The following is a 26,871-nucleotide window of genomic DNA, read 5'->3' as shown; positions in this document are numbered from 1 at the left end:
ATATAACAAAAGAAATAATGAGTGAGCGACATCATATACTCTAATTTGCGTATCATTGAATAAATGTTTTGTGGAAAATATGAGAGACTTTTAAAATGTAACTTTTTTTTATTTCACATCCGATTTTGATGAGATTTTCAGTGTTATAATTAATTCATTTTTCTCTTCGATTCAAGTCAACAATGTTATGGGGCAGACTTGACCTTTAAGTTAGACTTCGAGTCTTCGACTGAGGAAATTTCATGCATGTCGAACCATATTTTGTTGACGATTGCGATCAAGTCATCGCAATCACCTACTGCATGCATACATGAGGGCGCTGTTTCCCAAACCTTTCAGAGAAAACTAGCACAATGTACCTTCACAGATGATGCAGGGGCCGCGGAACGGTTTTCAAAGGGGGATGGGGGGGGGGGGCTGACCATGCAAAAATCACAATCCTATATGGTAATTTTTACGTTTTTGTACACGATTTTGGAAAAAAAAGGGTTGCCCCCCCCCCCCCCCCGCTTCCGCGGCCCCTGTGATGTCTGCCAAATTAGAAAGTCTGGAAAACCTGGCTTAAATTAGTCAAGTGTTATGAATAATCATTCGATTACTTTTGAAAGAGAATCTTACTGATCATATTTATTATAATGATATACAAAAACATAGCAAAAGTTTGTGATACCAATGTAAGGGGAAGGAAACAGGAAAAAGAAAGATAAAGGAGAACGACAGACAGATTGTAAAAATGCAAGGAGTATATAAAATGAAAGTGGAATAGAAAGGGGATATAATAGGAAGTGAAATATTGAGGCAAAGACATAATTCAAATTCATTTTATTCAGAATTTACGAAAAAGAGAACTTAAAAATGCAAGAATTACTACTAATACTACTAATATTGTATTAAATTTGTTATAGAGAATGCACTTAAAAAGGATTGGTAAAAGATCCGACGATAAGAAGATAAGAAGATGAAAGATAAAGAACGAAATGTGCATCTACAGTCGAACACTTAATAATTCTATTTTTACACTGGGAAACAGAAAAAAAAACCATCACGATGTTAAAATTTTGTTACCTTCTCTATAAAAAAAATCCCAGCCGCTAACAGATTCTAATATCATTAATAAAATAGTCGCTATGAGATTTGAAAGTTGGATTATTAATCATTTATGATCATTCATATCATTGACTTCTTACCAAAACTTTATCTAACTTACTTCGCTCCTTCCTCTGTCAGAAAAGAGCAAAATTAATATGGATAAAGATTAAAAAAAAAACACATTAACCATTACAAACTCGCAGGTGAACTGTTCGTAAACTTGCCAATTCGTCTTCTGCCAACTCATCCACTCACCACATGATATACCTTCATTTAGTCTAATGCCATCCCGTCCATCAACATTTCGTCTAACAACCATTTGGTCCAATAATCACTTCGTCTAATAACCGGATGGTCTAATACCCTTTTTCATTCATCTCTCCTATTAACACTTATCCAATTAGACCAAATGGTTTATGGACTAAATGGCTATTGGACCAACTGGTTAATGGACGAAATGACAATTAGACAATGTGGATAGTGGACGAATCGATGATAGACCAAACGATAGTAGACGAGTTGGTAATTAGACGAAATGGCATTAGTCATATTGGAAATAAGCCGAACTGTTATATATACCGTTATCAGCGTGTACATTTACGCATCTGCCTGCATATAATTAAAGTATTATTTTGTTGAATACTGGGCCTAATTGTGACCATTAACAGACTTTATCTACTAAAGAAACAATTATGATAAATATCAAAACTGTTAATTATATTTGAACAGCTCTGTAATTATGAACTCTGTAATAACGCACAATGCAATTATGGAATTTTTATGGGAAATTGTACACGTGCAATGTTCAAGTATCTGATAACGTGAGTGCAGGAGCTAATTTTTTACATATATATATACATTTAGAAGTACAGAATATAATAGCAATAAATTCACTTTGATATTTAGAATTTGAATAAGAGTGTCCGTATTTCACCACAGCTTTACTTTTAGAGAAATCGGTAAGTTTTCAATCTATATTCTTGAGCGTTATAACATGATTTTTATAAGGTGTCAAACACAGGATGTAAGGGACATAAAGAAATTATACAAAACAATAAAAAATCGGATTAAGAAAAATAATATTAGCCCGGAAGTGACATAACATTTGTTTTGTTGTCACCAGTCATGCCAGTGGCGTAATGAGAACATTTTTGAGAAGGCGTTGAGATTTGTATACGGAATACTACTTTGGAAATTTGTAAGCGAGCAAAGTGAGAAAGCCGAAATTAATGATATTTTCAAGAACAGGATTATGCATTTTCACATATGTGTATATATATATATATATATATATATATATATATATATATATATATAATATATATATATATATATATATATGTATGTATATATATACATACATATACCAGTTAAATAGCAAAGGACCCATGAGAAGACTGTTGATAACTGATGAACTGGACAAGCGTTTACGTCATATATTCATTGCGGCCAAAATTGAAAATAATTCGCTCGCCATGAATCAATGCCAAAACTATTTCATATGCACCAGTTATCGAGATTGTACAAGACAACTCGTATCACTTGACAACCATTAATCTGTTTTTAATCTTATTTTATATCACTAAGCTAGAACCGTCCTAATGTCATTTTTTTCATAGAGTCAAAACAAACCACAAATGCACCTTTTCATTTCTGAAGAAGTACAAAATACTTCACAGGTACACCGTTGTCTATGTAGACGATGCGTGATTCCGCCAAATTTCATGGGAAAACTGAAACTGATTTGTTTGAAAATACGCGTTGATGATTGGACACTGTTTTTAACAATATAAAACATGATTAAATTCCGCAAACTTGCAACAGAAAAAATTTGAAGATTAGATTGTCAAGTCAATTTCAAATATAATGTTGCAATATCATTATATATTCGATAGCCCCTGTCAAAATATCAAATATGGCTTCCTAGGGAATGGAGTGTATTCAGTGACACTCCTGTGAGGTATGCATGGTCTAGAAACACATTCAAAGTATCATTCGATAGTCAATAAGTTGCATTTTCAACTGATATAATTTCAGTTACCAGGGGGCCGTTTCATAAAGCTGTTCGTAAGATAAGAGCGACTTTAAGAACGACTGGTGAACCTTTCTTACGCGCTAAACCATCGCCAATGGTGTATGCCATTTACCAAGAGAAAGGATCACCAGTCGTTCTTAAAGTCGCTCTTATCTTACGAACAGCTTTATGAAACACCCACCTGTTATTTAAAATCTATGTCAAATAACAATAATTATGAAAAAAAATTGGGTTCTTATATATATATATATATACTATACTTAGAACTATAATCTCCTATTCTTGACTCGGTTTAATCTGTTTATAATTTCATGTCAAATGTACTAGGCCTATATACTATAATTCAATTAATTGGCAGATAAGTGGTCTTGTGAGCGTTTCCACGTATCACTCTTTTCGAGTTGCCATTGTCAAGTTTATATCAAAGGCCTGATCCTTGGTCTCGTCTGGTCCGCCCGAGCGTAGTATGAGCGGTCGTGGAGCGGTAGGGAGAGAGGGTCCAATTTCGCTCACAAAATTTGGGGAAAAATCGAAAACAAAAACAATCGAAATCGAAAATGGTGAACAGTAGCGAGCGGTGATGATTTTTCTCTCCGCCCCACGACCGCTCCAACAACGCTCGGGCGGTGTGACCAGGCCTTAATGGAGGTTAATAGATCTGATCTTTTTCATAACAATACAAAAGTGTTCCTCCTTGCTTATAAATTTGTTATTATAATTATAATATTTTTTTTCATTCTATGGCTTGTGTCTCTATTTCAAAATAACTAAACATGGTATAAATGCTATTAGAAAATCATCTATACATTTGTCGTTGTATAGACATGAAGGTGTTGGTAGCGCTAGTCTTGGTTTTCCTCGCCTCAGCCTCAGCTGCCAAACTACGGAAGGCTGTAGAACCCATCCCAGGCAGCTACATCATTAAGATGAAGGTAAATAGACCAACCAGTAACGGCCGTTTCTGATTTTTTTTTTGAAAGTTTTTATTTTTAGATTGAAGCTCATCTTCATTGTTTGTAATCAGAATTAGAGTGTCTTAACCTGCATTGCCGTACGCAGACGTAGACATTTTTCAATGGGAGCAGCAAGCGTGTTTTTTTTCGGAAAAAAAATCAAAAGCGAGGGACCGAACCGACCGAGATTAACATTAGGACGCTTTTGCATTTTGTAAATTAAAATGAAGGATTTTGCATACTTTGGGGGAATTTTGTAAAAAAAATCAGCAAAATAAATAATTTTTCAAAATTTCTTGAGGGCAACTGTTCCCCTGATCCCATCCGATGCCCGGGGAAGGGGGGGGGGGGCACTTCCATTGACGAGTGGATACCGTGCGCGACCACGGGGTCTTGAAAAGCACCCTAAACAAGTATTTTCCATAATCTGAAAATGCACCCCTTAACAAGTATTGGAAACAAAACGATACTTTTAGCAAGTATTCCCTGAAATGAACCCCTAAACAAGTAAAGAGATATTTCATTGTTATGTCACGGGTCCGTCGGTCGTCGGTTTTATCTTTAGACACCATTATTTTGGTTTAGTACGGCCCTACCTTCCACGCGTCGCGCAAATCGGACTCTTAACACGAAGTGTTGGGGCAAAAAGTACATCCTTAATAAAACATTTTGATTTTGTTTTATCATCCCCTAAACACGTATTTTTCCGAGCGAATTAGATAACGCTTTTTCAATATTTTTGTGTTTTTGACACCCTTATCACGTTACGTACGTAACGTGCCCTATCTTGAAAAAGACATCCTTTTTACGTATTTTGGGGGTCGCGCATGGAATCCACTCGTCAATGTAAGTGCCCCCCCCCCCCCCGATGTAGTCCGGTGGTATTGGGTTTAACCCCTCTTAAGAAGAAATCATTTTGCTTGCTTAGCTGCCAGATGAAAGAATGATAAAGGTGGAAGCCACTTTGCGGAGGTGCATCTAAACTGGTCTATGGACCCAATTAACAAGTAGGACAATACCCTTCACTCTTCAATTGTCTCTAATGGCCTTCTTATCGGATCATGATTGCATCAAAATGATTTGAAGGTATATGAACGAAAAAATACTGTTATTTTGCGTTAGCCCATAATGTTAATAGCGACGTACCCCATATGTTGCGGATATACTAATAATAATGGTTTCAGTATACTATTTCACAGAAAATCTTTGATATTTAAAGTAGTCAATATCATTCGGGAAAAACGATACATTGATTACATTTTATATTGTTATGGTGTTTGAACGAATGGCACAATCAGTGTTGAGGTTAATAGAACGGTTGAACATTGCCACTTTATAAAAAAGTGATTTAAATACACAGAGAGAATCAAGAAAGTATAATGTAGGAAATTTCATCAAAATCGGATGTAAGATACGAAAATTTATAGTTATAGAGATAGTCCACCTCCGGATCGAGGGTAATGGGTTCCATCCCTGCATGGCCGAGTCGACACCAACGGTTTCAAAGATGGGACCTTCTGGGATAAAATGCAATCGACGTACACTGTAAAAACTGCGGTGTTAAAACTGACACCAATTGGTGTTAATAGAGGACCACACCCTGAGGTATTAAATTACACCCTAGAGATTAAACATAACACCAAAGAGTGTAAATGTAACAACAAAAGGTGTTGTAATAACATCTATAGCTGTAATACTAACACCACCAATTTAACACCGGTGTAAAATAACTGGTGTGGTCCTCTATGTACACCGGTTAACACCACTGTTTTTGCTGTGTATCAGAACCGATGTCTGCTTAGAGAACAGTTTATGAATGCTGATGTGATGGCTATACCCTTAGTAAATCAGACAAGATTATCATAATCCCTTAGTAACCTTGTCGTTTAGATATAATATCGATTAAATCGTGTGTGTTACGTGGAGAACGGTTTACGGTTCACCATGTGTAAACCGTAAACCATCTCCACGTTACAAACTCCACCATGCAAACCTACAAGGATCATCGTGCGTGTTATTTACGATTTTTTATTTATTCCATTTCATTTGCAGGATGGTCATGATATAGGCTCCATTGTAGCAGGCCTAGGTCACCCCAAAATCTTGCAGGAATACAAAACCGTCTTCAATGGATTTTCTGCAGCTTTGACTGATGACATGCTTCAGGCTGTAAGTATTGAATACTTCGATAGATATTTTTTTTATCCAATCGCTTCATATATGAAGCGATTGGATAAATGCCGCAATCTTGGTGTCATTTTTGATTCCCAAATGTCAATGTCAAATCAGGTCACTGGTATTTGTAAATATATCCGCAATCAATTGCGTAACATTGGTTTCATTCGAATATATTTAACTCGTTCTGCAACAGAGAAACTTGTGCACGTACTTATCTCCTCACGTCTTGATTTCGGTGATAATCTTCTCTTTTAACTATAAAATTACCCGACTTCAAAAACTTCAGAATTCAGCAGCTCGCATTGTTTCTTTATCAAATAAACACCATCATAGTACTCCTGCATGTGCTTTAAGACCTCCATTGGTTGCCCATAAAGGATCGCATAGTTTTCAAAAAGACAAAATTCTACTTATGTTTATCCATGGAGCTATAGCTCCATGGTTTATCATTATCATCAATGGATCGGTTCCCCATTACAACAAGTCTCTTTTACACCACTCTCAACCTGCACGCACACTGTGATCATCCCAATATAGTCTCTACATATTCCACTATCTACAAAATTCTGGGGCGATCGAGCCTTTGCTCATGCCCGACCAGCACTGTGGAATTCACTACCACAGGAGCTGTAGAATTCAAACTCTGCAACATCATTTAAGGGCAATCTAAAATTTCATTTGTTCAAGGGTGATAAGAGAGAGGTATATTAAACATGTAGAAATGCTTTATACGATATGCCCCCATCCTTGTGATTTACGTCATGCAGTGCCCCTCTGTAAATTATGATGCAGGCTCTAAAGTCGGATGCTGTGGAATATATTGAAGAAGATGGAGTGGTAAGGACCGATGAGGTTGCTTCCTGGGGGCTTGACCGTGTTGATCAGATGACCCATGAAGGAGATGGCATCTTTGAACCAATGGGAAATAAAGGAGACGGGGTTAACATCTACGTTGTTGATACTGGTATCTACATTAGCCACATGGACTTTGATGGAGGGCGTCTGTCGGGATTGATTTTAGACCTAGTGGTCTCACGGGCCTAATCACTAGTGGCAGGCCCGAGATATTCATTCGAGCCAACCCATTGCTATTTTTTTTTTTTTTGATATGGCTGATTGACAAAGTGTATGCATATGATTGTCCATCTAACACTGATTCTATATTTGGTAATTACTGAACTTCCTTTTCCCTAATTGGGAAGAAATATCACCAATTTTGGACTATATTTTGACTGGTGGAAGGATTACGGCTATTTTGCTGTTTGAGTTGATGAATCTGCTCCCCCCGACGGTGTCTTCAAACACGCCAATTTATTTTAAAAATGAGCCGGTCGAGGGACCCTTTTCTGGTCAGATATGGATTGCCAGATATAAATCCTATCCACTGGTAGTAAACATTCGACCCCCGAATTTCATCCTTATTTTTTATGAATTTTTTAAAGTGCCAATTTAACACATGATCTATGGGGAATGAATTAGGCCTGTGAGACCTATAGGAAACCTTGACCATAGCCTATTACATGGGGAATTCCTTAGTGGATGAAATACCTGCCCAACTCTTCAGTAGCTGATTGTTTTTCAAGTAGACATGTTTCAATCATCAAGAGGTCCAAAAACTGAACTTCATGGCTATACAAGGCTACATAGGGGGTACTACAGGTACAATGTAACAAGTTGTTATTAGTAACTAACTCTGTGTTTGTGCACCTAGGCTAGGCTGTGCGTGTGCATGTTGTGCACTGGGTTGCTTGCATGTTGTGTGTTTCGTATACCGGCGAGCGCTGCTGTAAATCGTGTATTTCACCCATCACGAGATAATGTACACATTAGATGGCCTTGCATCAATTGCGCTTGTGAAATTGGTTCATGGGGAAGGGAATTAGAAGAGAAAACTTTAGAATTTGGCTAAAGAGTGATGGATTCAAGAGGGAGGGGGGGGGGGGAGGGAAAAGCAAATAGTTAGTAGGCCTATGTGGGGGGGGGGGGCTGAGAATGAGTTCTACTGCTATCTTGTTCAACTTTTACTGACTTCTAGCCAGACTAGCCCCCATCCATTTAGAATACAAGCCATCTAACCCCCTGCCTCTTTCTCTTACACCCTGGCTTGGGCCCTTGTCATAGGAAGATGTGAATGTATAGTATGCTTGTATGTTGATTCTCATTTCTTTTTATTGTTATCTAATTAAACTCATGTGAATATGGTATTTATATTGTGGGCAGATCTTGAATCCAGATATGCACACTATTCATATCTACAATTTGCATTATAGGATTTGGGCCCTAACATTGCATCCATTGTTGAGCTACATATAGGCATGTAGGATGTATGTAAATCCATAGGGCACTAGACATTAGAAGTAACATTAGAAATGGTCATTACATAACACATCTGTATATTTCATGCATTTCTTTGTGATAAAGTGAGTGTACAGATGTTAAAGAAAAGCCAGGAAGGTAAATTAAAAATAAACCTTCATGTGCCATACATTACAGGTCTCACGGGCCTAATCACTAGTGGGAGGCCCGAGATATTCATTCGAGCCAACCCATTGCTATTTTTTTTATTTTGATATGGCTGATTGACAAAGTGTATGCATATGATTGTCCATCTAACACTGATTCTATATTTGGTAATTACTGAACTTCCTTTTCCCTAATTGGGAAGAAATATCACCAATTTTGGACTATATTTTGACTGGTGGAAGGATTACGGCTATTTTGCTGTTTGAGTTGATGAATCTGCTCCCCCCGACGGTGTCTTCAAACACGCCAATTTATTTTTAAAATGAGCGGTCGAGGGACCCTTTTCTGGTCAGATATGGATTGCCAGATATAAATCCTATCCACTGGTAGTAAACATTCGACCCCCGAATTTCATCCTTATTTTTTATGAATTTTTTAAAGTGCCAATTTAACACATGAGTCTATGGGGAATGAATTAGGCCTGTGAGACCTATAGGAAACCTTGACCATAGCCTATTACATGGGGAATTCCTTAGTGGATGAAATACCTGCCCAACTCTTCAGTAGCTGATTGTTTTTCAAGTAGACATGTTTCAATCATCAAGAGGTCCAAAAACTGAACTTCATGGCTATACAAGGCTACATAGGGGGTACTACAGGTACAATGTAACAAGTTGTTATTAGTAAACTAACTCTGTGTTTGTGCACCTAGGCTAGGCTGTGCGTGTGCATGTTGTGCACTGGGTTGCTTGCATGTTGTCGTGTGTTTTCGTATACAGGCGAGCGCTGCTGTAAATCGTGTATTTCACCCATCACGAGATAAAGTACACATTAGATAGGCCTTGCATCAATTGCGCTTGTGAAATTGGTTCATGGGAAGGGAATTAGAAGAGAAAACTTTAGAATTTGGCTAAAGAGTGATGGATTCAAGAGGGAGGGGGGGGGGGGGAGAAAAGCATAGTTAGTAGGCCTATGTGGGGGGGGGGGGGCTGAGAATGAGTTCTACTGCTATCTTGTTCAACTTTTACTGACTTCTAGCCAGACTAGCCCCCATCCATTTAGAATACAAGCCATCTAACCCCCTGCCTCTTTCTCTTACACCCTGGCTTGGGCCCTTGTCATAGGAAGATGTGAATGTATAGTATGCTTGTATGTTGATTCTCATTTCTTTTTATTGTTATCTAATTAAACTCATGTGAATATGGTATTTATATTGTGGGCAGATCTTGAATCCAGATATGCACACTATTCATATCTACAATTTGCATTATAGGATTTGGGCCCTAACATTGACATCCATTGTTGAGCTACATATAGGCATGTAGGATGTCTGTAAATCCATAGGGCACTAGACATTAGAAGTAACATTAGAAATGGTCATTACATAACACATCTGTATATTTCATGCATTTCTTTGTGATAAAGTGAGTGTACAGATGTTAAAGAAAAGCCAGGAAGGTAAATTAAAAATAAACCTTCATGTGCCATACATTACAGGTCTCACGGGCCTAATCACTAGTGGCAGCCCGAGATATTCATTCGAGCCAACCCATTGCTATTTTTTTTATTTTGATATGGCTGATTGACAAAGTGTATGCATATGATTGTCCATCTAACACTGATTCTATATTTGGTAATTACTGAACTTCCTTTTCCCTAATTGGGAAGAAATATCACCAATTTTGGACTATATTTTGACTGGTGGAAGGATTACGGCTATTTTGCTGTTTGAGTTGATGAATCTGCTCCCCCCGACGGTGTCTTCAAACACGCCAATTTATTTTAAAATGAGCCGGTCGAGGGACCCTTTTCTGGTCAGATATGGATTGCCAGATATAAATCCTATCCACTGGTAGTAAACATTCGACCCCCGAATTTCATCCTTATTTTTTATGAATTTTTTAAAGTGCCAATTTAACACATGAGTCTATGGGGAATGAATTAGGCCTGTGAGACCTATAGGAAACCTTGACCATAGCCTATTACATGGGGAATTCCTTAGTGGATGAAATACCTGCCCAACTCTTCAGTAGCTGATTGTTTTTCAAGTAGACATGTTTCAATCATCAAGAGGTCCAAAAACTGAACTTCATGGCTATACAAGGCTACATAGGGGGTACTACAGGTACAATGTAACAAGTTGTTATTAGTAACTAACTCTGTGTTTGTGTACCTAGGCTAGGCTGTGCGTGTGCATGTTGTGCACTGGGTTGCTTGCATGTTGTCGTGTGTTTTCGTATACCGGCGAGCGCTGCTGTAAATCGTGTATTTCACCCATCACGAGATAAAGTACACATTAGATAGGCCTTGCATCAATTGCGCTTGTGAAATTGGTTCATGGGGAAGGGAATGAGAAGAGAAAACTTTAGAATTTGGCTAAAGAGTGATGGATTCAAGAGGGAGGGGGGGGGGGGAGAAAAGCATAGTTAGTAGGCCTATGTGGGGGGGGGGGGGGCTGAGAATGAGTTCTACTGCTATCTTGTTCAACTTTTACTGACTTCTAGCCAGACTAGCCCCCATCCATTTAGAATACAAGCCATCTAACCCCTGCCTCTTTCTCTTACACCCTGGCTTGGGCCCTTGTCATAGGAAGATGTGAATGTATAGTATGCTTGTATGTTGATTCTCATTTCTTTTTATTGTTATCTAATTAAACTCATGTGAATATGGTATTTATATTGTGGGCAGATCTTGAATCCAGATATGCACACTATTCATATCTACAATTTGCATTATAGGATTTGGGCCCTAACATTGCATCCATTGTTGAGCTACATATAGGCATGTAGGATGTATGTAAATCCATAGGGCACTAGACATTAGAAGTAACATTAGAAATGGTCATTACATAACACATCTGTATATTTCATGCATTTCTTTGTGATAAAGTGAGTGTACAGATGTTAAAGAAAAGCCAGGAAGGTAAATTAAAAATAAACCTTCATGTGCCATACATTACAGGTCTCACGGGCCTAATCACTAGTGGGAGGCCCGAGATATTCATTCGAGCCAACCCATTGCTATTTTTTTTATTTTGATATGGCTGATTGACAAAGTGTATGCATATGATTGTCCATCTAACACTGATTCTATATTTGGTAATTACTGAACTTCCTTTTCCCTAATTGGGAAGAAATATCACCAATTTTGGACTATATTTTGACTGGTGGAAGGATTACGGCTATTTTGCTGTTTGAGTTGATGAATCTGCTCCCCCCGACGGTGTCTTCAAACACGCCAATTTATTTTTAAAATGAGCCGGTCGAGGGACCCTTTTCTGGTCAGATATGGATTGCCAGATATAAATCCTATCCACTGGTAGTAAACATTCGACCCCCGAATTTCATCCTTATTTTTTATGAATTTTTTAAAGTGCCAATTTAACACATGAGTCTATGGGGAATGAATTAGGCCTGTGAGACCTAGTGGAGATGTAAGTTAGCATCTGGCTATTTTGCTTGATTCTGTTTTCGTTTCTCCCCATCTCGTTCTCTCCTCTCTGCATAATATAATCATGTAGGTCTATCTATATTATTGTAACTATGTTAAAGTGACAAGCAAAATAAATGAAAGAAATATTTTTATTACTTCATATTTTGATTTGTGCGGTGATGCGCAAGGTCACCATTCGGTATTGCCGTCAATATCAACATTTATACTCTTGTTAAATTGATTCTATTAAGAAAAAAATGTTCACTTGTTTGTAAACAGTACATACCTTTTAATGTAATAATTTGATTATGTTTCATTCATATAATTCATCCCCGACCCTTATGTGCTGAAAAAGGAAAAATGAATGAAAGAAATAAGTTAAATGAATTAATGAGAGGCGCACAATTTTATTAAAGAAAAAAAAAACGTATATAGCCTATAAATGGCCATTGAACTATCACGCAAAAACTAAGTCACCCATCGAACAATAAGTTGTATTCAAAGTAATGGGTTTTCTTTTTTTAAGGAAAAAAAATCCTACAAGGAAACGTGTTCGTGAAAGAGGAAAGGTTTTACTTAATGCAATTTCATCGCTTGATTATTAGATTTTTATATTGCCTGAAATCTATACTTCTGCTCTGTAGCAATCTCTTTATTGTAGATTTGTATTTTAATCTTTCATAAGCATTCTGTTCATTTAAATGAGAGAATTGACTAGGAATCAGTTGCCTATTGCCTCCCAATGCAGGGAATCGATTGTAATGGGCATGGAACACATTGCGCTGGCACAGCAGCAGGAACGACGTTTGGAGTGGCCAAGATGGCAAACTTGTTTGCCGTACGTGTTCTCAATTGTAACGGATTCGGCTCCATCAGTGACATGGCCGCAGGTATACCTACATTATTATATATTTTCTCTACTTTTCACTATGAGTTGTGATCGCACAAATACTATGTATAAATATACATGGTGACTCAGTGGTAGGGCGTCCGTCTCGTGAACGGTAGGTCGTGGGTTCGATCATCGGGCGTAGGCATACCAGACTTATAAGAATGGGGCATTCTGCCTTATGCCGAGCGCTAAGCAATAAGGCAGTCCCTTCTTGCTACAGGCAAGAAGATTCTATGACTGGAGTTCCAACGGGCAACAAATTTATTCAAGCAGCTGTTCATTTATAAAGAAACACAAAAGAAAGAACGGCAGTAAAGACCTTTTGATGTCCGCCTTCGAAGCCGCCAGTTTCAGTGAAGAAAGCAGAGGGGTGAAGTTTTACGAATATCCATTTGTATCAATTTTCCATCTTTCATATTAATAAACAAACTGAAATTTGAATGCGTGACAAAACACCAATAACCAAGCACTATTACGACGAGATATTTGCCCAGATTATATTAACCTGTAATTAGTGAAAAAAGAAAGATTTCACCTTTACTGAAACCAGATTTTAACACTTTTCCGATAGTTTGCGGCGAATGAAAATTTCAAATGTGGTCTGTAGAATATTGTTGTTCATTATTGTATATGCCAGATGAGTGCCCGCACATGCCCAGTCGAGCAAATTTTAGTCATATTTCAGGACATATTGCATACTTTATTTTCGCATGCCTCCAAATTATGTACTACACATATAACCAGACCAAGAAGCGGCGAAAAAGTAAGTATCATCACAAAAGCATATTTCCCTTTATGTATGACCTATAGCTGCGGAGTCATGCGGGAATCATTTGTCTACACGATTGCAAGAGATGTTGAGCAAAGTGCATGCCTGACATACTTTCTGCTGGCGGCTTTTAACCTTGTTCAAAGAGATTTTATTTGCTGTTACTCCATCTCATTTGAAACCTCCTTGCTATAGGCAATGATAGGCGCTCAGAATTAAGATTGGAGAAGGGTAATATATATACATATAGCTTTCAAAAATAAAGTCACACTCCTCGTCAGTGTCAAAAATCTGAAACATTCGTTGGTTGAGAAAATGAAGAAAAACACATAGACCCCCCAAAACGCTGTCGACTTTCACTCATTGGTCTTCCAAATAATGGACCGATCTTGTAAAATTCTTGTTTTCTAGGTGTTGATTGGGTAGCAGAGAACAGAATTCTTCCTGCTGTTATCACTATGTCATTAGGGACTGGTGTTAGTGAAATCATTGACACTTCTATACGTGGTGTTGTAAATGCTGGTGTCAGTGTGTCCGTGTCTGGTGGTAATGACGACTTCTCATCATGTCAAAAGTCTCCTGCTAGAAATCCTGAGGTAAGTATACTCAATTCATCATGTATCTGAAAGTAATTGTTAAAATGTGGATGTGGATCCTCTTCAATGATTGGCCAATTTTTACCACGTGAGCACTGTGATTTCTTTTGCTTATTCCAGCAATCCATTGTGTGTATTTGAGTTTTGTCAGACGTGTATCAATCAGATATGATTATTTACGTCTGGGACCGACCTTTAACGTCACCATCCGAAAGACGTGACCAGGGCTCGAACCTCGAACCTCTGCATCAATTTGTAACTTCCCCACAGCTTGGATTACAGGCGCACGCCACAACGCCCAGTGGTCGTTGAGGCCGCCATCATATTAAAGCCGCTTTCATTCATTGCGGTCTCTTGCGTTCGTAATGGTCTAGAGTAGACATACATAACATACATAACATTCATTGAGTATTTATGTAGCACTTTCCATTAACATGTTGAAAGTGCTTTACAATAATATGACAAAATGTAAATACTCTCAGAGTACTCAAAAATACAAAGCAGATATTATTGCGAATAAATGTTTTTTTAGCTTATTTTTAAATACTCGTAATGAATAACATTATAACAACATACAGGTCTTCTCTTATGCTTATTCCTATGTCAAATTTGTATCAATTAATGTCCATATACTTTATTGTCTGGAAGTTTTGTAATTTGTAAAGATATTTTTGTAAATAATATTGTTTGAAAGCATGTTTTTTGATAGAAGATCCTATGATTGTGATCAAAAGTATAGTGATTGATTCAAGTCGGTCTCATCTGTGAAACGCCAGAGATATAATTTGAAATATACGCACGATTAGGGCACAGTGCTCTTTCAGGACCTTTTATTCTGCATGCACTATTAATTTGACCATGGATCCATGATTTGACCAGTCATCATAATTATACACATCTGGTCCTTCAAATTGAGATTGGATTGACATATTCGCAAATCTCCATCGTATACATCATCATCATGCCAATTTGGTTCAGGTTCACGTAGGGGACGCGCGGGAGGCCCGGGTGGGTGGAGAGGGGGGGGGGGGGGTACGTGTCCTACAAGCATGACGACCTTTCTACCAACATCATGCGGGTCCCGGTGTCCAGTTTGTGGGGGAAAAATCATGCAAACCGGCAGAATATGATTGCTCCTAATTTTCATTTTCCGCCATATATTAGGCAATCACAGTTGGCGCCACCGACTCGTCTGACGTCCGAGCCAGCTTTTCTAACTATGGTTGTTGTGTTGATATCTTTGCACCTGGTGTCGATATCACATCGGCCTGGTATGGCTCGGACGATGCTACGAATACCATCAGCGGTACTTCCATGTCAACGCCCCACGTCGCTGGTCAGTAGTAGCTTCTTTGCCTTCTTCTTTTTCTTTTTTCCTTAGAAAAGATGTTACACCTTTACAGTAGAGAACCATAATTATATTCTTTTCAGGAGAGTTGGGTGAATTATTGTTACTTGATTGGTGAGGTACACACCTTAAACAGGTAGAGAGGCGAGGAACATTGGGGGAATCGATCGTGAAATATCCCTTTCTATTTTTAATTATGAACACATATGTGATCGCACGATATGCGTACAGAGAATGCACAGATTCTTATTTTTGTAGATACAATGTAGTGTAGCGGCCTTGCGATCTCCACGGGAGTTTGTTTTTGCCTTTAAGTCCATTGTTTATCCCACCTGACATTAGTAGTTAAGCATCAAAGTACTCTAGCAATCGATGTGCTCGTATAAGATCGTTACATCGTACGGAAAATGTAGAGCTTATCACAGTGGAAGCTTAAAAGTGCCACCGAGATGTTGAGATAATTATCTCGGGAAGTCGACATCTTGATAGCAAAAGATAAGATGACAAGATCCCGAATCTCATCATGTCAACATCTTTTAGAAGAGATGATGAGATGACAAGATCCCGGATCTCGTCATGTTGACATCTTTTAGAAGAGATGATGAGATGACAAGATCCCGGATCTCGTCATGTCGTCATCTTTTAGAAGAGATGATGAGATGACAAGATCCCGGATCTCGTCATGTCGTCATCTTTTAGAAGAGATGATGAGATGACAAGATCCCGGATCTCATCATGTCAACATCTTTTAGAAGAGATGATGAGATGACAAGATCCCGGATCTCATCATGTTGACATCTTTTAGAAGAGATGATGAGATGACAAGATCCCGGATCTCATCATGTCAACATCGTGTAGAATAGATGATGAGATGACAAGATCCAGGATCTCATCATGTCAACATCTTGTAGAAGAGATGATGAGATGACAAGATCTCGGATCTCGTCATGTCGACATCTTTTAGAAGAAATGGTCAGATGACAAGATCTTCGATCCATGATCATGTCATCTAATCATCTCTTCTTAAAGATGTAGACATGACGAGATCCAAGATCTTGTCATCTCATCATCTCTTCTAAAAGATGTTGACATGATGAGTTCCGGGATCTTGTCATCTCATCATCTCTTCTAAAAGATGTTGACATGATGAGATCCGGGATCTTGTCATCTCATCATCTCTTCTACAAGATGTCAACATGATGAGATCTGGGATCTCGTCATCTTATCTTTTGCTATCAAGATGTCGACTTCCCGAGATAATTATCTCTACATCTCGGTGGCACTTTTAAGCTTCCATAGCTTATCACAGTGGAATGAAATTAATGTAGGCCAATATTGACCTATGGACATACATATTGTGAAAACAAACTATGCTTAAGTTAGATTTAATCCCCCCGTGTTTACTTCTGAATGTTTTAGATGTTCTAAATGTTTAATATGACAGGTGCCGCGGCATTAATTTTAGGAGACGAGCCAACACTGACTCCAGCCGCAGTAAAAGGACGTATCCAGACCAAAGCCATTGCTGGCGTCGTTGTAGATGCCAAAGGAGGATCACCCAATCTTATGCTCTACGTTGGAACTTCAGGGTCAGGTGGCGGTTACATACCCGAGCCCTGCTATTTCTATGGTGGGTTATGCCCATTTCATTTGGGTTTGGCGCAGAAGAAAAGAAGTTTTGTTGAGACCTACTTGAAACCGAGTGGGCTAAGGTTTGACGTGGGTGTCAATGTGAATGTTTGTAAGAGTGTTTTGGTCAGTGCAAGGTTATTCCAACTTAATGACAGGAAATAATGGATGTGTGTATGAAAGAAATGAAAAGCATTATTCTACGCAGGACACAATGGAAGACAAATGAAGACAAATTTAATCACTTAAGCTTTTATACTTTGTAAATAAAATTACTTGATTTTTATCATTATACTATTATTTTTTGTCATCATCATCACAATCATGAGCGTAATGATTATTTTATTATTACATGTATTGTTATTGTTATTAATATAATATTTTATCAGCAGCAGCAGCAGTAGTAGTAGTAGGCCTAGAAGTAGTAGTATATAGTAGTAGTAGTAGTAGTAGCAGCAGCAGATTAAAAGTTGTTATTGTTGTTTTATTATTCTTGTTATCATTATTATACAGAATCATGCGGTGGATATTTCAGTGGTACTTCTGGTTCTTTTGCTAGTCAACATTATCCAGAACACTATGACAGCAGTACTACATGTGACTATATTGTTACAAACCCCCTCAAGAACCATTCTGTCACCGTTGTTATAGATGAATTCGAGCTCGAGGCTAATTCCTTCTGCAGTTATGATTCTCTTAGCGTAAGTGCTTGGTATAATGATCTATAAAAGACACAAAGACACAACATTCAAGACAAAGTGACCACTGTCATTTTGTGGTTTTCCCCAGATTTTTGTTCCTTCGGAACCCAAGAAAATCAGTATCAAATGAGAAGGAGAATGAAATAATACTTGCCATTTATTTCATCTTTATCTATCGATCAATGCTAAAAAAATAATTTGCAGAATTATTTCATGTTGATCAGACATATATTATTTAGGGATCTGCACCATACTCCTGGGCCAAACTACGAAATATGTGCCTCTTCCACAAATCGTTTCCATCCAATGAAGTTGAAGTAGTGTCAAAATGTCGTGTATGGTGTAGTGTTTTTTACTCCCGTCTTGTAGGGTCATTGTGTTCAAATCTTTTAAACCATTGTATTGACAATGCATAAATTTACACTTTTCTTATCCCCACCTCAAGGGCAAAGGCTGGGGGTGCACTGGGTGCACGTACACCCTCCGCTGAAGTAGAGTAGTTCCGACTCTGACAAGAAAAACGAAATTTGTACCCCTTCTTCCGCTGTCAATAGCTGATTTTCCAAACTTTAGTTCCACCTCCCAAGATGTGCACCCGCATACGACTTAAGTTCCACCTCCCCACGCTCAAACCAGAATTTGTAACTGTTATACGAACACCATGTAGGCCTATGCCTATAAAAACTCTTGCGGTTTTTCCTGTTCACAAGTAGGCCTATCTGCAAGTTTTGAGAGACGTCGCAATATACAAAAGCAGAATATTGATATCATTAACAATACTAAAATAGCAATCACAAAATATCTTTGAACCCGTTGTTTCTCATCTAAACAGTTCTACGATGGTTCCGACTCATCCGCACCGCTGATAGGAGAATACTGCGGCTTAAACAACCCTGGTATCATTACTAGCACAGGAGATACCATGTTCCTGAGAATGAAATCGGACAGTTCTGTAACGAAACAGGGCTTTCACGCTGAGTATACTTCAGAAGGGGAGAGGGGTGGTCAGTATTATCTTTTTGAAAGTATAATGAAACACTATTCAATTAATAAAGAATGAATTTTTTAGTTAATTCGGAGTGACTACATTCACTTCTGCTGGAGTGAACAAAAGGATCATTAAAGGAGTTTGAGTGATCTATCTAAACTCTAGATTTACGGTGTATGTGAACCATTCTTTTTGTTCGATAATGATTGGTATATCCAAATAGTTACTAGAGTGAACAAACTTCCCTCGTTTATTAGTGACCCCGTGGATCGTTCGGTAGGCCTATCTTCCTTTCATCCCTATAACATTAAGAGCGGACCCCGCGCCCTTCTCTACAAATTTATTCTAAACTTTTAACACTTGAAAAAAACACTTTTCATACTTTTCGTTATATATTTGGTCAATATTATTCTAGACATACAGAGCAAGTATCTTGGGTAAACTCTAATTGTAAATAGAAAATGAAATTAATCGAAATGTTATTTTTTACCGCATACATTCGTAATTCCGAAGCTTCGTAATTCCGAAGGTTCGGTTATTCCGAAGGTTCGTATTTCCGAAGGTTCGTAATTCCGAAGGTTCGTAATTCCGAAGGTTCGTCAATCCGAAAACGAAATAAGGTTCGTTAATCCGAAAACAAAATAAGGTTCGTAATTCCGAAGGTTCGTTAATCCGAAAACAAAATAAGGTTCGTAATTCCGAAGGTTCGTTAATCCGAAAACGAAATAAGGTTCGTAATTCCGAAGGTTCGTTAATCCGAAAACGAAATAAGGTTCGTTAATCCGAAAACGAAATAAGGTTCGTTAATCCGAAAACGAAATAAGGTTCGTTAATCCGAAAATTAAATAAGGTTCGTATTTCCGAAAATGAAAATAATTCATTTTGGTAACAAAAACGATGTTGTCATTACAAGATTACACGATATTATGCAATGATAGTAATAACGATCGATGATACATGCGTGTGTTGGGGCCAAAGCATGTATTTCATTAAGAATGGCGCCCTGATCAAGCATAGGCTAATTTCGATTTTATCTGAGCAATTGCTGCCTATAAGCAAATGGTTTAATTAAAGATGCAGGGGATCAAGTGTGTTGGAAGCGTGCGAGCAACCTCTAGATAATAGGATTTGTATTGGAGGGGATGTCATTTTAATAACAGCTTCTGCTGGTAATAAAAATAAAAATAATACTAATAATGATCCTTGTGAAATGTTGAAAGCGCGAATCGCAAGCTGAAACTAGTAGACATTTCATGTAACAAGACGTGAAGTGAGCATTCGGAGCATTTTTTGTAATCGTGAGAAAGATGTGTATCTTTCTAAAGAATTAATGCGAGGGCGAGCTGTAATTTGTTTATATACTGACAGGGGCCCGTTGCATGAAACTTTTGGCGGAAATCAGACTAACCTTAGTTTTCAGTTTTTACCAGAGTTTTCTCAGGTAAAAAGTTTTATGCAACAGGCTTCAGAAAGTAATCTTTTAAGGACTGCATTTAGTGACTCATGAATAGAATATATATCTCACGAACTAAATAATGAGAGCGCGAACCGCAAGCTTAAAATTTGTGATATTCCAACCTGAAAACTGGACATTTCATACTTCTTTTTTTGTAACCAGGAATAGAATGAGTTCCTCAATAAACAATACTTGATGCGAGCGAGAAACGTGAGCCAAATTTTTCCGATTTTCCAACCTGAAAACTGGACATTCTAAGCATTCTTGTAAAAAAAATAATAATAGCTGGGAGAATAGTTTTCAGAACTGAAGTGGCTGGGTAAATGATATTTATATCAATATTATCATTCTAGGCCCACATGAAATTTCCAAAAGTTTGAGCACGTGATTCGCTCGCAACATCTCACAAGGATGCCCTTTTAACAGTATTGACCAAAAAGGTGAATTTTACATCTTCAGATTTGACTTTCCCCCAAACCGCTTGCTCTCTACGCTCGCAGAAATGAAACGTAAATATATAACTTTAGTGATCACTTAAAAAATTGTGCTCAATTTAGTTACTACAAAACACACAACCTCTTTACACAGATGATAATCTAATGGTGAAAATATCCGTTTGCACCAAATTGCCCCTATTGGCCCCTTTTTTTTGCTTTGCCCCCCCCCAAAAAAAAATACGTTCCGCCGCCATTGGCTAAAACACGCATCGTCTTCATGGCTAACTGCAAAAAGTTCTTAAAATGTCCCTTTAGATCAGGTCAGAGCTTATATATTTAAAAATTCTCTTCGCGCTTCTTGCTAGCAGTTATTATCTAATTTTAGTTACATAGGCATCTCGCTTTGAAGATCACAAACATATTGCCCATCATATTAACAAAAATATATAGCTCGCGCTCGCATTATTTAAAAAGGGTTTATCATGTTATTACATAAATATTTACTTTATTTTATAAGGATAAAGCTAATTATTGACTGTTAGGACTACCCTTTCAAAGAAACAAACAAAAATCAACTTTAAACTGCCGATCAAGGAAAATATGGCTTAAAAAAATTGCCCCCCCCCTATTTGACGAAAGTTGGATCCACCGGGAGGGAGGCAGGGGGCATCAAAAATGGAATAAAAAAACAGGGGAATTAATATTTTCCAAAATGGGAAAGTTCCTTTTTCAAAAATAAATATGCCGTTTTTCATGTTTTTTTCGAAATAAAATACTCTTTTTAAAGTATACAAGTTAAGTTAAGTTTTCAGGCTGGAATATTGAAAAATTTCAGCTTGCGCTTCGCACTCTCATTCGATTGGTGAAATATTCATCCTAAAGAGGTCACTAAATGCTTTCTTTAACAGGTTCCTTTTCTGGTCAGTATGTTTAAGCTCGCGTTTTGCGCTCGTGTTAATTCTTTAGTTAGATGCACATCTTTTTTAATGACAGCAGAAATCTGCTCGGATTTTTAAAAACTAATTTTCATTTTTTATTGAAATAACCTAAGGTTTAGCTTGTGATTCACGCTCGCAACACCTCGCAATAATGCCATTTTAAGAATAATTGACCACAAAAAACGTTATACAACTTCACCTTTGAATTTGTTTTACCAAGCCGCTCGCTCATTATACTCTCTCCCGAAAAATAAAGCCTAAATATACATTTTGCCATAATAAGAAGTCACTTCAAAAAAGTTTTTCTCTTCTTAATCACTATCAAACACACAATGACTTCAAGCAGATGATAATCTTAAGGTGAAAATATCACCAAAGTGCCAATTTCGTTCGTTCGGCCGCCCTTGCCTTCCCATCCTCATATGATAATTAAACGGCAACAGTGTCCCCCGCCCCCCTCCCCTTGCCTCTGCCTCTGCTTTCCCGGTTTTCATTTTTCGGATTAACGAACCTTATTTTGTTTTCGGATTAACGAACCTTATTTTGTTTTCGGATTAACGAACCTTATTTCGTTTTCGGATTAACGAACCTTCGGAAAAACGAACCTTATTTCGTTTTCGGATTAACGAACCTTCGGAAAACCGAACCTTATTTCGTTTTCGGATCAACGAACCTTCGGAATAACGAACCTTTTTTCGTTTTCGGATTAACGAACCTTCGGAACAACGAACCTTATTTCGTTTTCGGATTAACGAACCTTCGGAACAACGAACCTTATTTCGTTTTCGGATTATCGAACCTTCGGAATAACGAATCGTCGGAATTACGCCACAAATGTTCGGATTAACGAACCCTTTTTCGTTTTCGGATTAACGAACATCGAGGTATAGGCAATTTACGTGTTTCGGAATTACGAACCTTCGGAATAAAGAACCTTCGGAATTACGAAGCTTCGGAATTACGAAGTGTAACCATTTTTTACATGAGTTCGGATTATGTCTCTGTTCTGATACAATTTGCCTGTTATGTTTATTACACTGTTATTCAATTTGTGTATTGCACTGCTGCAATTATCATTTTGTTCTATATTTTCTTGATTATGTATGTACGAAATTTATTTTGAATGAATAATAAAGATCACTACAAAATAAAAAAATTATCATTAGATAAATTAAGTATTCACAATTTATTTGAAAAGTAGTTAGTGTTCAGGTAAATTGCATTATTTGGGCAATGTAAAGTGGTATGTCGATGAAGTCTTTGTTTTACGTAAATAATGCAATTAGGGGAATATTCAATTTCTTGCTTTTACATGTCGTTTGAATCTTTATCATCGTCGATAAAAAGTCGATAAAAGTCGATATATTATCAGCAGATACATAGACGAACGTACAGACAATCTAATTGTTTTTTTAACTCGAAGAAAAGCCAATAGGCTCATTGTGTTGCATACTTCATATAAATGTTTTCTTGATGTCTCCAGTTCAGATCTTCCTTTCATCCAAATAAAGGGCATATCCCAATGTTTAAGCGTCCAAGTAACAGCGTTAAAATGTCACGACAAATTTTGTATTCAGCTGCCATTGGAAACCGACTTGATCCTATATATAGGCCAAAAACTTGTACATGCAATAGTATAATTTCTGACAAAATCGGCTATTCTAAAGCTATTCCAAAGCTGTACTAAGTAGTCATCGGGGGAGTTTTCGCATCGGACTGCAGAACGAATTCAAGAGTCCCCTAAAAAAATATCCGTTTAATGACGATGAACAGCTGGAAGGTCTTTGTCGAAAGTCAGTTAACCAGAACAGCAGTTTTATTCTTAAGTTTCGGAGCTGACGAAAAATGGCAAATATGTCGTCTGTTCAGAGTCAATGACGAAACTGCCGCTTTGATTCACCAATTTTTGACAAAGACTTATTGTTTTTTCATTGTCAAGAAAGGCATGACACATGGCACATTTTCTATGTTCTTGAGAGTGTTTTGCGAAACTCCCTTTTTTTTAAAAGGAAAACATCGCATTTAAACCGCGCGGCAGTCTGTTTCAACATCTGGCCGAGGTCGGTTTGTGTAGTCAGAAATCGTATTTCGTATTCTCTCTCTATGTAGGATGTGGACACACCTTTACCTCTGATGGTGGATTTATATTCTCACCAAACTATCCTCATGAATATGGCGACAACCATGACTGTACTTTCATGATAGAAGGAGCTGCCGATAAGACGGTCACCATTACCTTCGATGACTTCGAAGTAGAACAGCATACTGGATGTGACTTTGACTCCTTGAAGGTAGTGTATCTCTAAATGCATAAGAGCTAATCTCGGGCCAATTTCATAAAGCGTTAATTATGGTAACTGCCGTTATGGCAACTACCGTAGAAACCTTGATTGGCTGCTGAGCCCTGTCATCATGGTGGCTGCCATAATGGCAAAGCTACAACGGTTGTAAGTCCTTTATGAAATTGGCCCCTGGGTCTCTACTGAGTGAGATTTGCATATATTGAGAGTGACATTTTTTGTCTCTCTCTTTAATGAACTTTATGAGGATGATAAGCTGACTTCAAAGGTACTGATCATCACACTCTAAAAAAATGTTTACCCAATATTGGGTAAAATGGGAACATGCATGTTTTTTGGGTAAAATTTTTTTCCCGCAATGTTGCGTTGAAATTTACCCTTCAAACATGCATTTTGTCCAATAATGGGGGAAAATCTTACCCAGCAATCATGCATGTTTCCTTTTTACCCAATATTGAGTAATTTTTTACTCTCTGTTTTTAGAGTGCAGTACACACATTTAGACTGGGGAAAAAATCTCAGTGGATTTGAATTTAAAGTTAAAAAGATCTGAATTCAAATTCTGTAAGATTTGAAAATGAATAGTTCGGATTTGAATCAATTTCAGTTTTCAGATGTTCGTTCTTTTACAGCCGCTCTAAATTTGTTGTTATTGATCTGTGAATTGTCAAGTGTAATTTGATTTGTCTGAGTCCGACAAGTTAAGAGACTCAACAGCCTATAGAAGATACAAGATAGAATTATGGTTACCATACTGCTCAATGTTCGATTCTTCTTCAACTGTAATCTGAGATGGCCGAGACAATATTAAGTCTGATCACATTTCTATAAAACATCTTTTTTTATGTTATTCCAGATATATGATGGTGATAGCGACCAGGGGACTCTTTTGGTTACTCTATGTGGTCTAGACATACCCAATCCAGTCAGCTCATCCTTGGGTTCAGGACTCTTCCTCAAGTTCACGTCCGATTCCAGTGTCTCTCGCAAGGGCTTCAGTGCTATGTTCCAAGTTGAATAAAATCGAAAAATGTGTACAAAATGTTAGACATGCCTCATCTTGGCATTTAAAGTATCATGATGCATCCATTCGAATCAAAGCCAAACAGATGTTTATGATAGTAAAAAAAATTATATAATGATGTATGTGTGGTAATGTATTTTCAGAGATGTGCCTTCCGGTATTTAATACAATCGTTCTGAGAGATCCACATGTGTAGCCAATCCTTCATATCACAATCCTATGACTGGTATTGTGTTCTATCCGGATTTCCCCTCTAATTGCACCTATTTCAATCATTTTTATAATAAAATGTAAAGTTTGGAACACATTATACAAATTACCTTCGATGCTGTGATGAATAATTGACGGAGTAAAAAAAAGAGATTTTTTATCAGATCTCTCTCTCTCTCTATGGTATGTTTTCATTAAAAATGATATATTTTGAATGAACTGGAACTGGTGTATGTCATTTCATCTTAAATTTCAATAAACTGAAAATAAATTCATATCAGCCGCGAAAAGTGACCAGATGTACACTGAATTCAACTTAAAACTTAAAGATTTAGAAATAAATCTTGAAGATTAGTTAAATCCAGAGTTCAACTGACCGCGAACAACAGTTGATCTGGATCTGGAACCATGTAATTTTTACTATGATATGAATGAAACACATACAAATAAAATAAAATATGATAAGGAAAATAAGCTTTGGGCTCTTTGTGTTGTTTGTGCACCGGCTATAATAACAATATCTTATTATCCTGTCATCTATTGGAGAAATATAAGTAACATTTTTATTGTTTCCTCCTAATGTTTATGTACGAACCATTCTTCAGAGTTTTCTCGGCTTTTCTAATTATCATTTTAATTCCCTTTAGGTGTTATAAACCTGCGTACGGGAAGGGGGCTTAGGGGTATGGGCCCCAAAAGTTTAAAGACCAAGAAAAGAGAGAGAAGGGAAGGAATAGAAGAAAAGGGGTTAAATCTAATATTATTTACTAAATATATATTGTTAAATTCTTCCATGGAATCAGCTTTCCATATAAAAAGTGTAAAATCATTTACCTGTTTGCGACTTTTAGAAATTTATCATAATTAGTATATCTATATTATTCATGACCACCAAAGAAAAAGTCTAATATATTACTTTGTTTTAGAAATATGTCAAATTTTAGACCGATTTTTTTTTATTTCAAATGACCTATGAACTGAGCATTAAAACAAATCAAAAAAGTGAATGAAACCACATCAACATTATGTTGAAAACTGATATCCATAGAGCTATAGCTCCATTTTATATCTATTAGGATTGATATTTGTCACTGTATTTTATGGTAAAATATAATGTACAGACACGACAAAGCTAAGTGTAGCTTATTCGTGAAATTACCCTAAAAGGAAATATATAGAGATGGCTCTTTCGACATGAATAAAACTGATTTGATATATTGTTCGTTATTTTTTTGCTAGAAATATGATTTATGAAGTATTTTATATAGCATTTTCTTTTGGTAAGGGTGTGTGTGTGGGGGGTAGCTATTTTGCACTCCCGAAAGAACACCATCTCCCCTAGCAGCGAACTATAATTTTCCATTTTAAGCCATCAATGCTCTTATCGACAAGCATAGGCCTTTGCTAAGATTATAAACAGCGGTAACAACCAC

At 37.3% G+C, this 26,871-nt stretch overlaps 1 protein-coding gene across 1 annotated transcript; it reads left to right on the top strand.

Annotated features, from left to right (window-relative positions):
* The first annotated feature begins 1,947 nt into the window (after positions 1 to 1,947).
* LOC121423737 (extracellular serine proteinase-like) lies at positions 1,948 to 25,912 on the top strand. Its single transcript, XM_041619211.1, has 12 exons — positions 1,948 to 2,048; positions 3,947 to 4,056; positions 6,130 to 6,246; positions 7,048 to 7,281; positions 12,899 to 13,040; positions 14,223 to 14,407; positions 15,572 to 15,743; positions 17,200 to 17,385; positions 17,898 to 18,085; positions 18,918 to 19,089; positions 24,014 to 24,195; positions 25,061 to 25,912. Exons 2-12 carry the CDS (start codon positions 3,949 to 3,951, stop codon positions 25,223 to 25,225), a joined length of 1,851 nt encoding a protein of 616 aa, XP_041475145.1. The 5' UTR covers positions 1,948 to 2,048; positions 3,947 to 3,948; the 3' UTR covers positions 25,226 to 25,912.
* The last annotated feature ends 959 nt before the right edge of the window (positions 25,913 to 26,871 follow it).

The sequence above is a fragment of the Lytechinus variegatus genome, chromosome 1 (assembly GCF_018143015.1).
Source record: "Lytechinus variegatus isolate NC3 chromosome 1, Lvar_3.0, whole genome shotgun sequence".
Classification (NCBI taxonomy): domain Eukaryota; kingdom Metazoa; phylum Echinodermata; class Echinoidea; order Temnopleuroida; family Toxopneustidae; genus Lytechinus; species Lytechinus variegatus.
The sequence above is the reverse complement of the archived record's forward strand: the minus strand, read 5'-3'. Positions and strand labels throughout refer to the sequence as shown.

Excerpts from the sequence above, each read along its gene's own strand:
- LOC121423737 (XM_041619211.1), top strand. The coding sequence starts at position 3,949 with ATGAAGGTGTTGGTAGCGCTAGTCTTGGTTTTCCTCGCCTCAGCCTCA. Across the intron at positions 7,282-12,898 it reads CGGGATTGATTTTAGACCTA|GGAATCGATTGTAATGGGCA; the intron begins GTGGTCTCACGG and ends CTCCCAATGCAG. Across the intron at positions 19,090-24,013 it reads TTCAGAAGGGGAGAGGGGTG|GATGTGGACACACCTTTACC; the intron begins GTCAGTATTATC and ends CTCTCTATGTAG.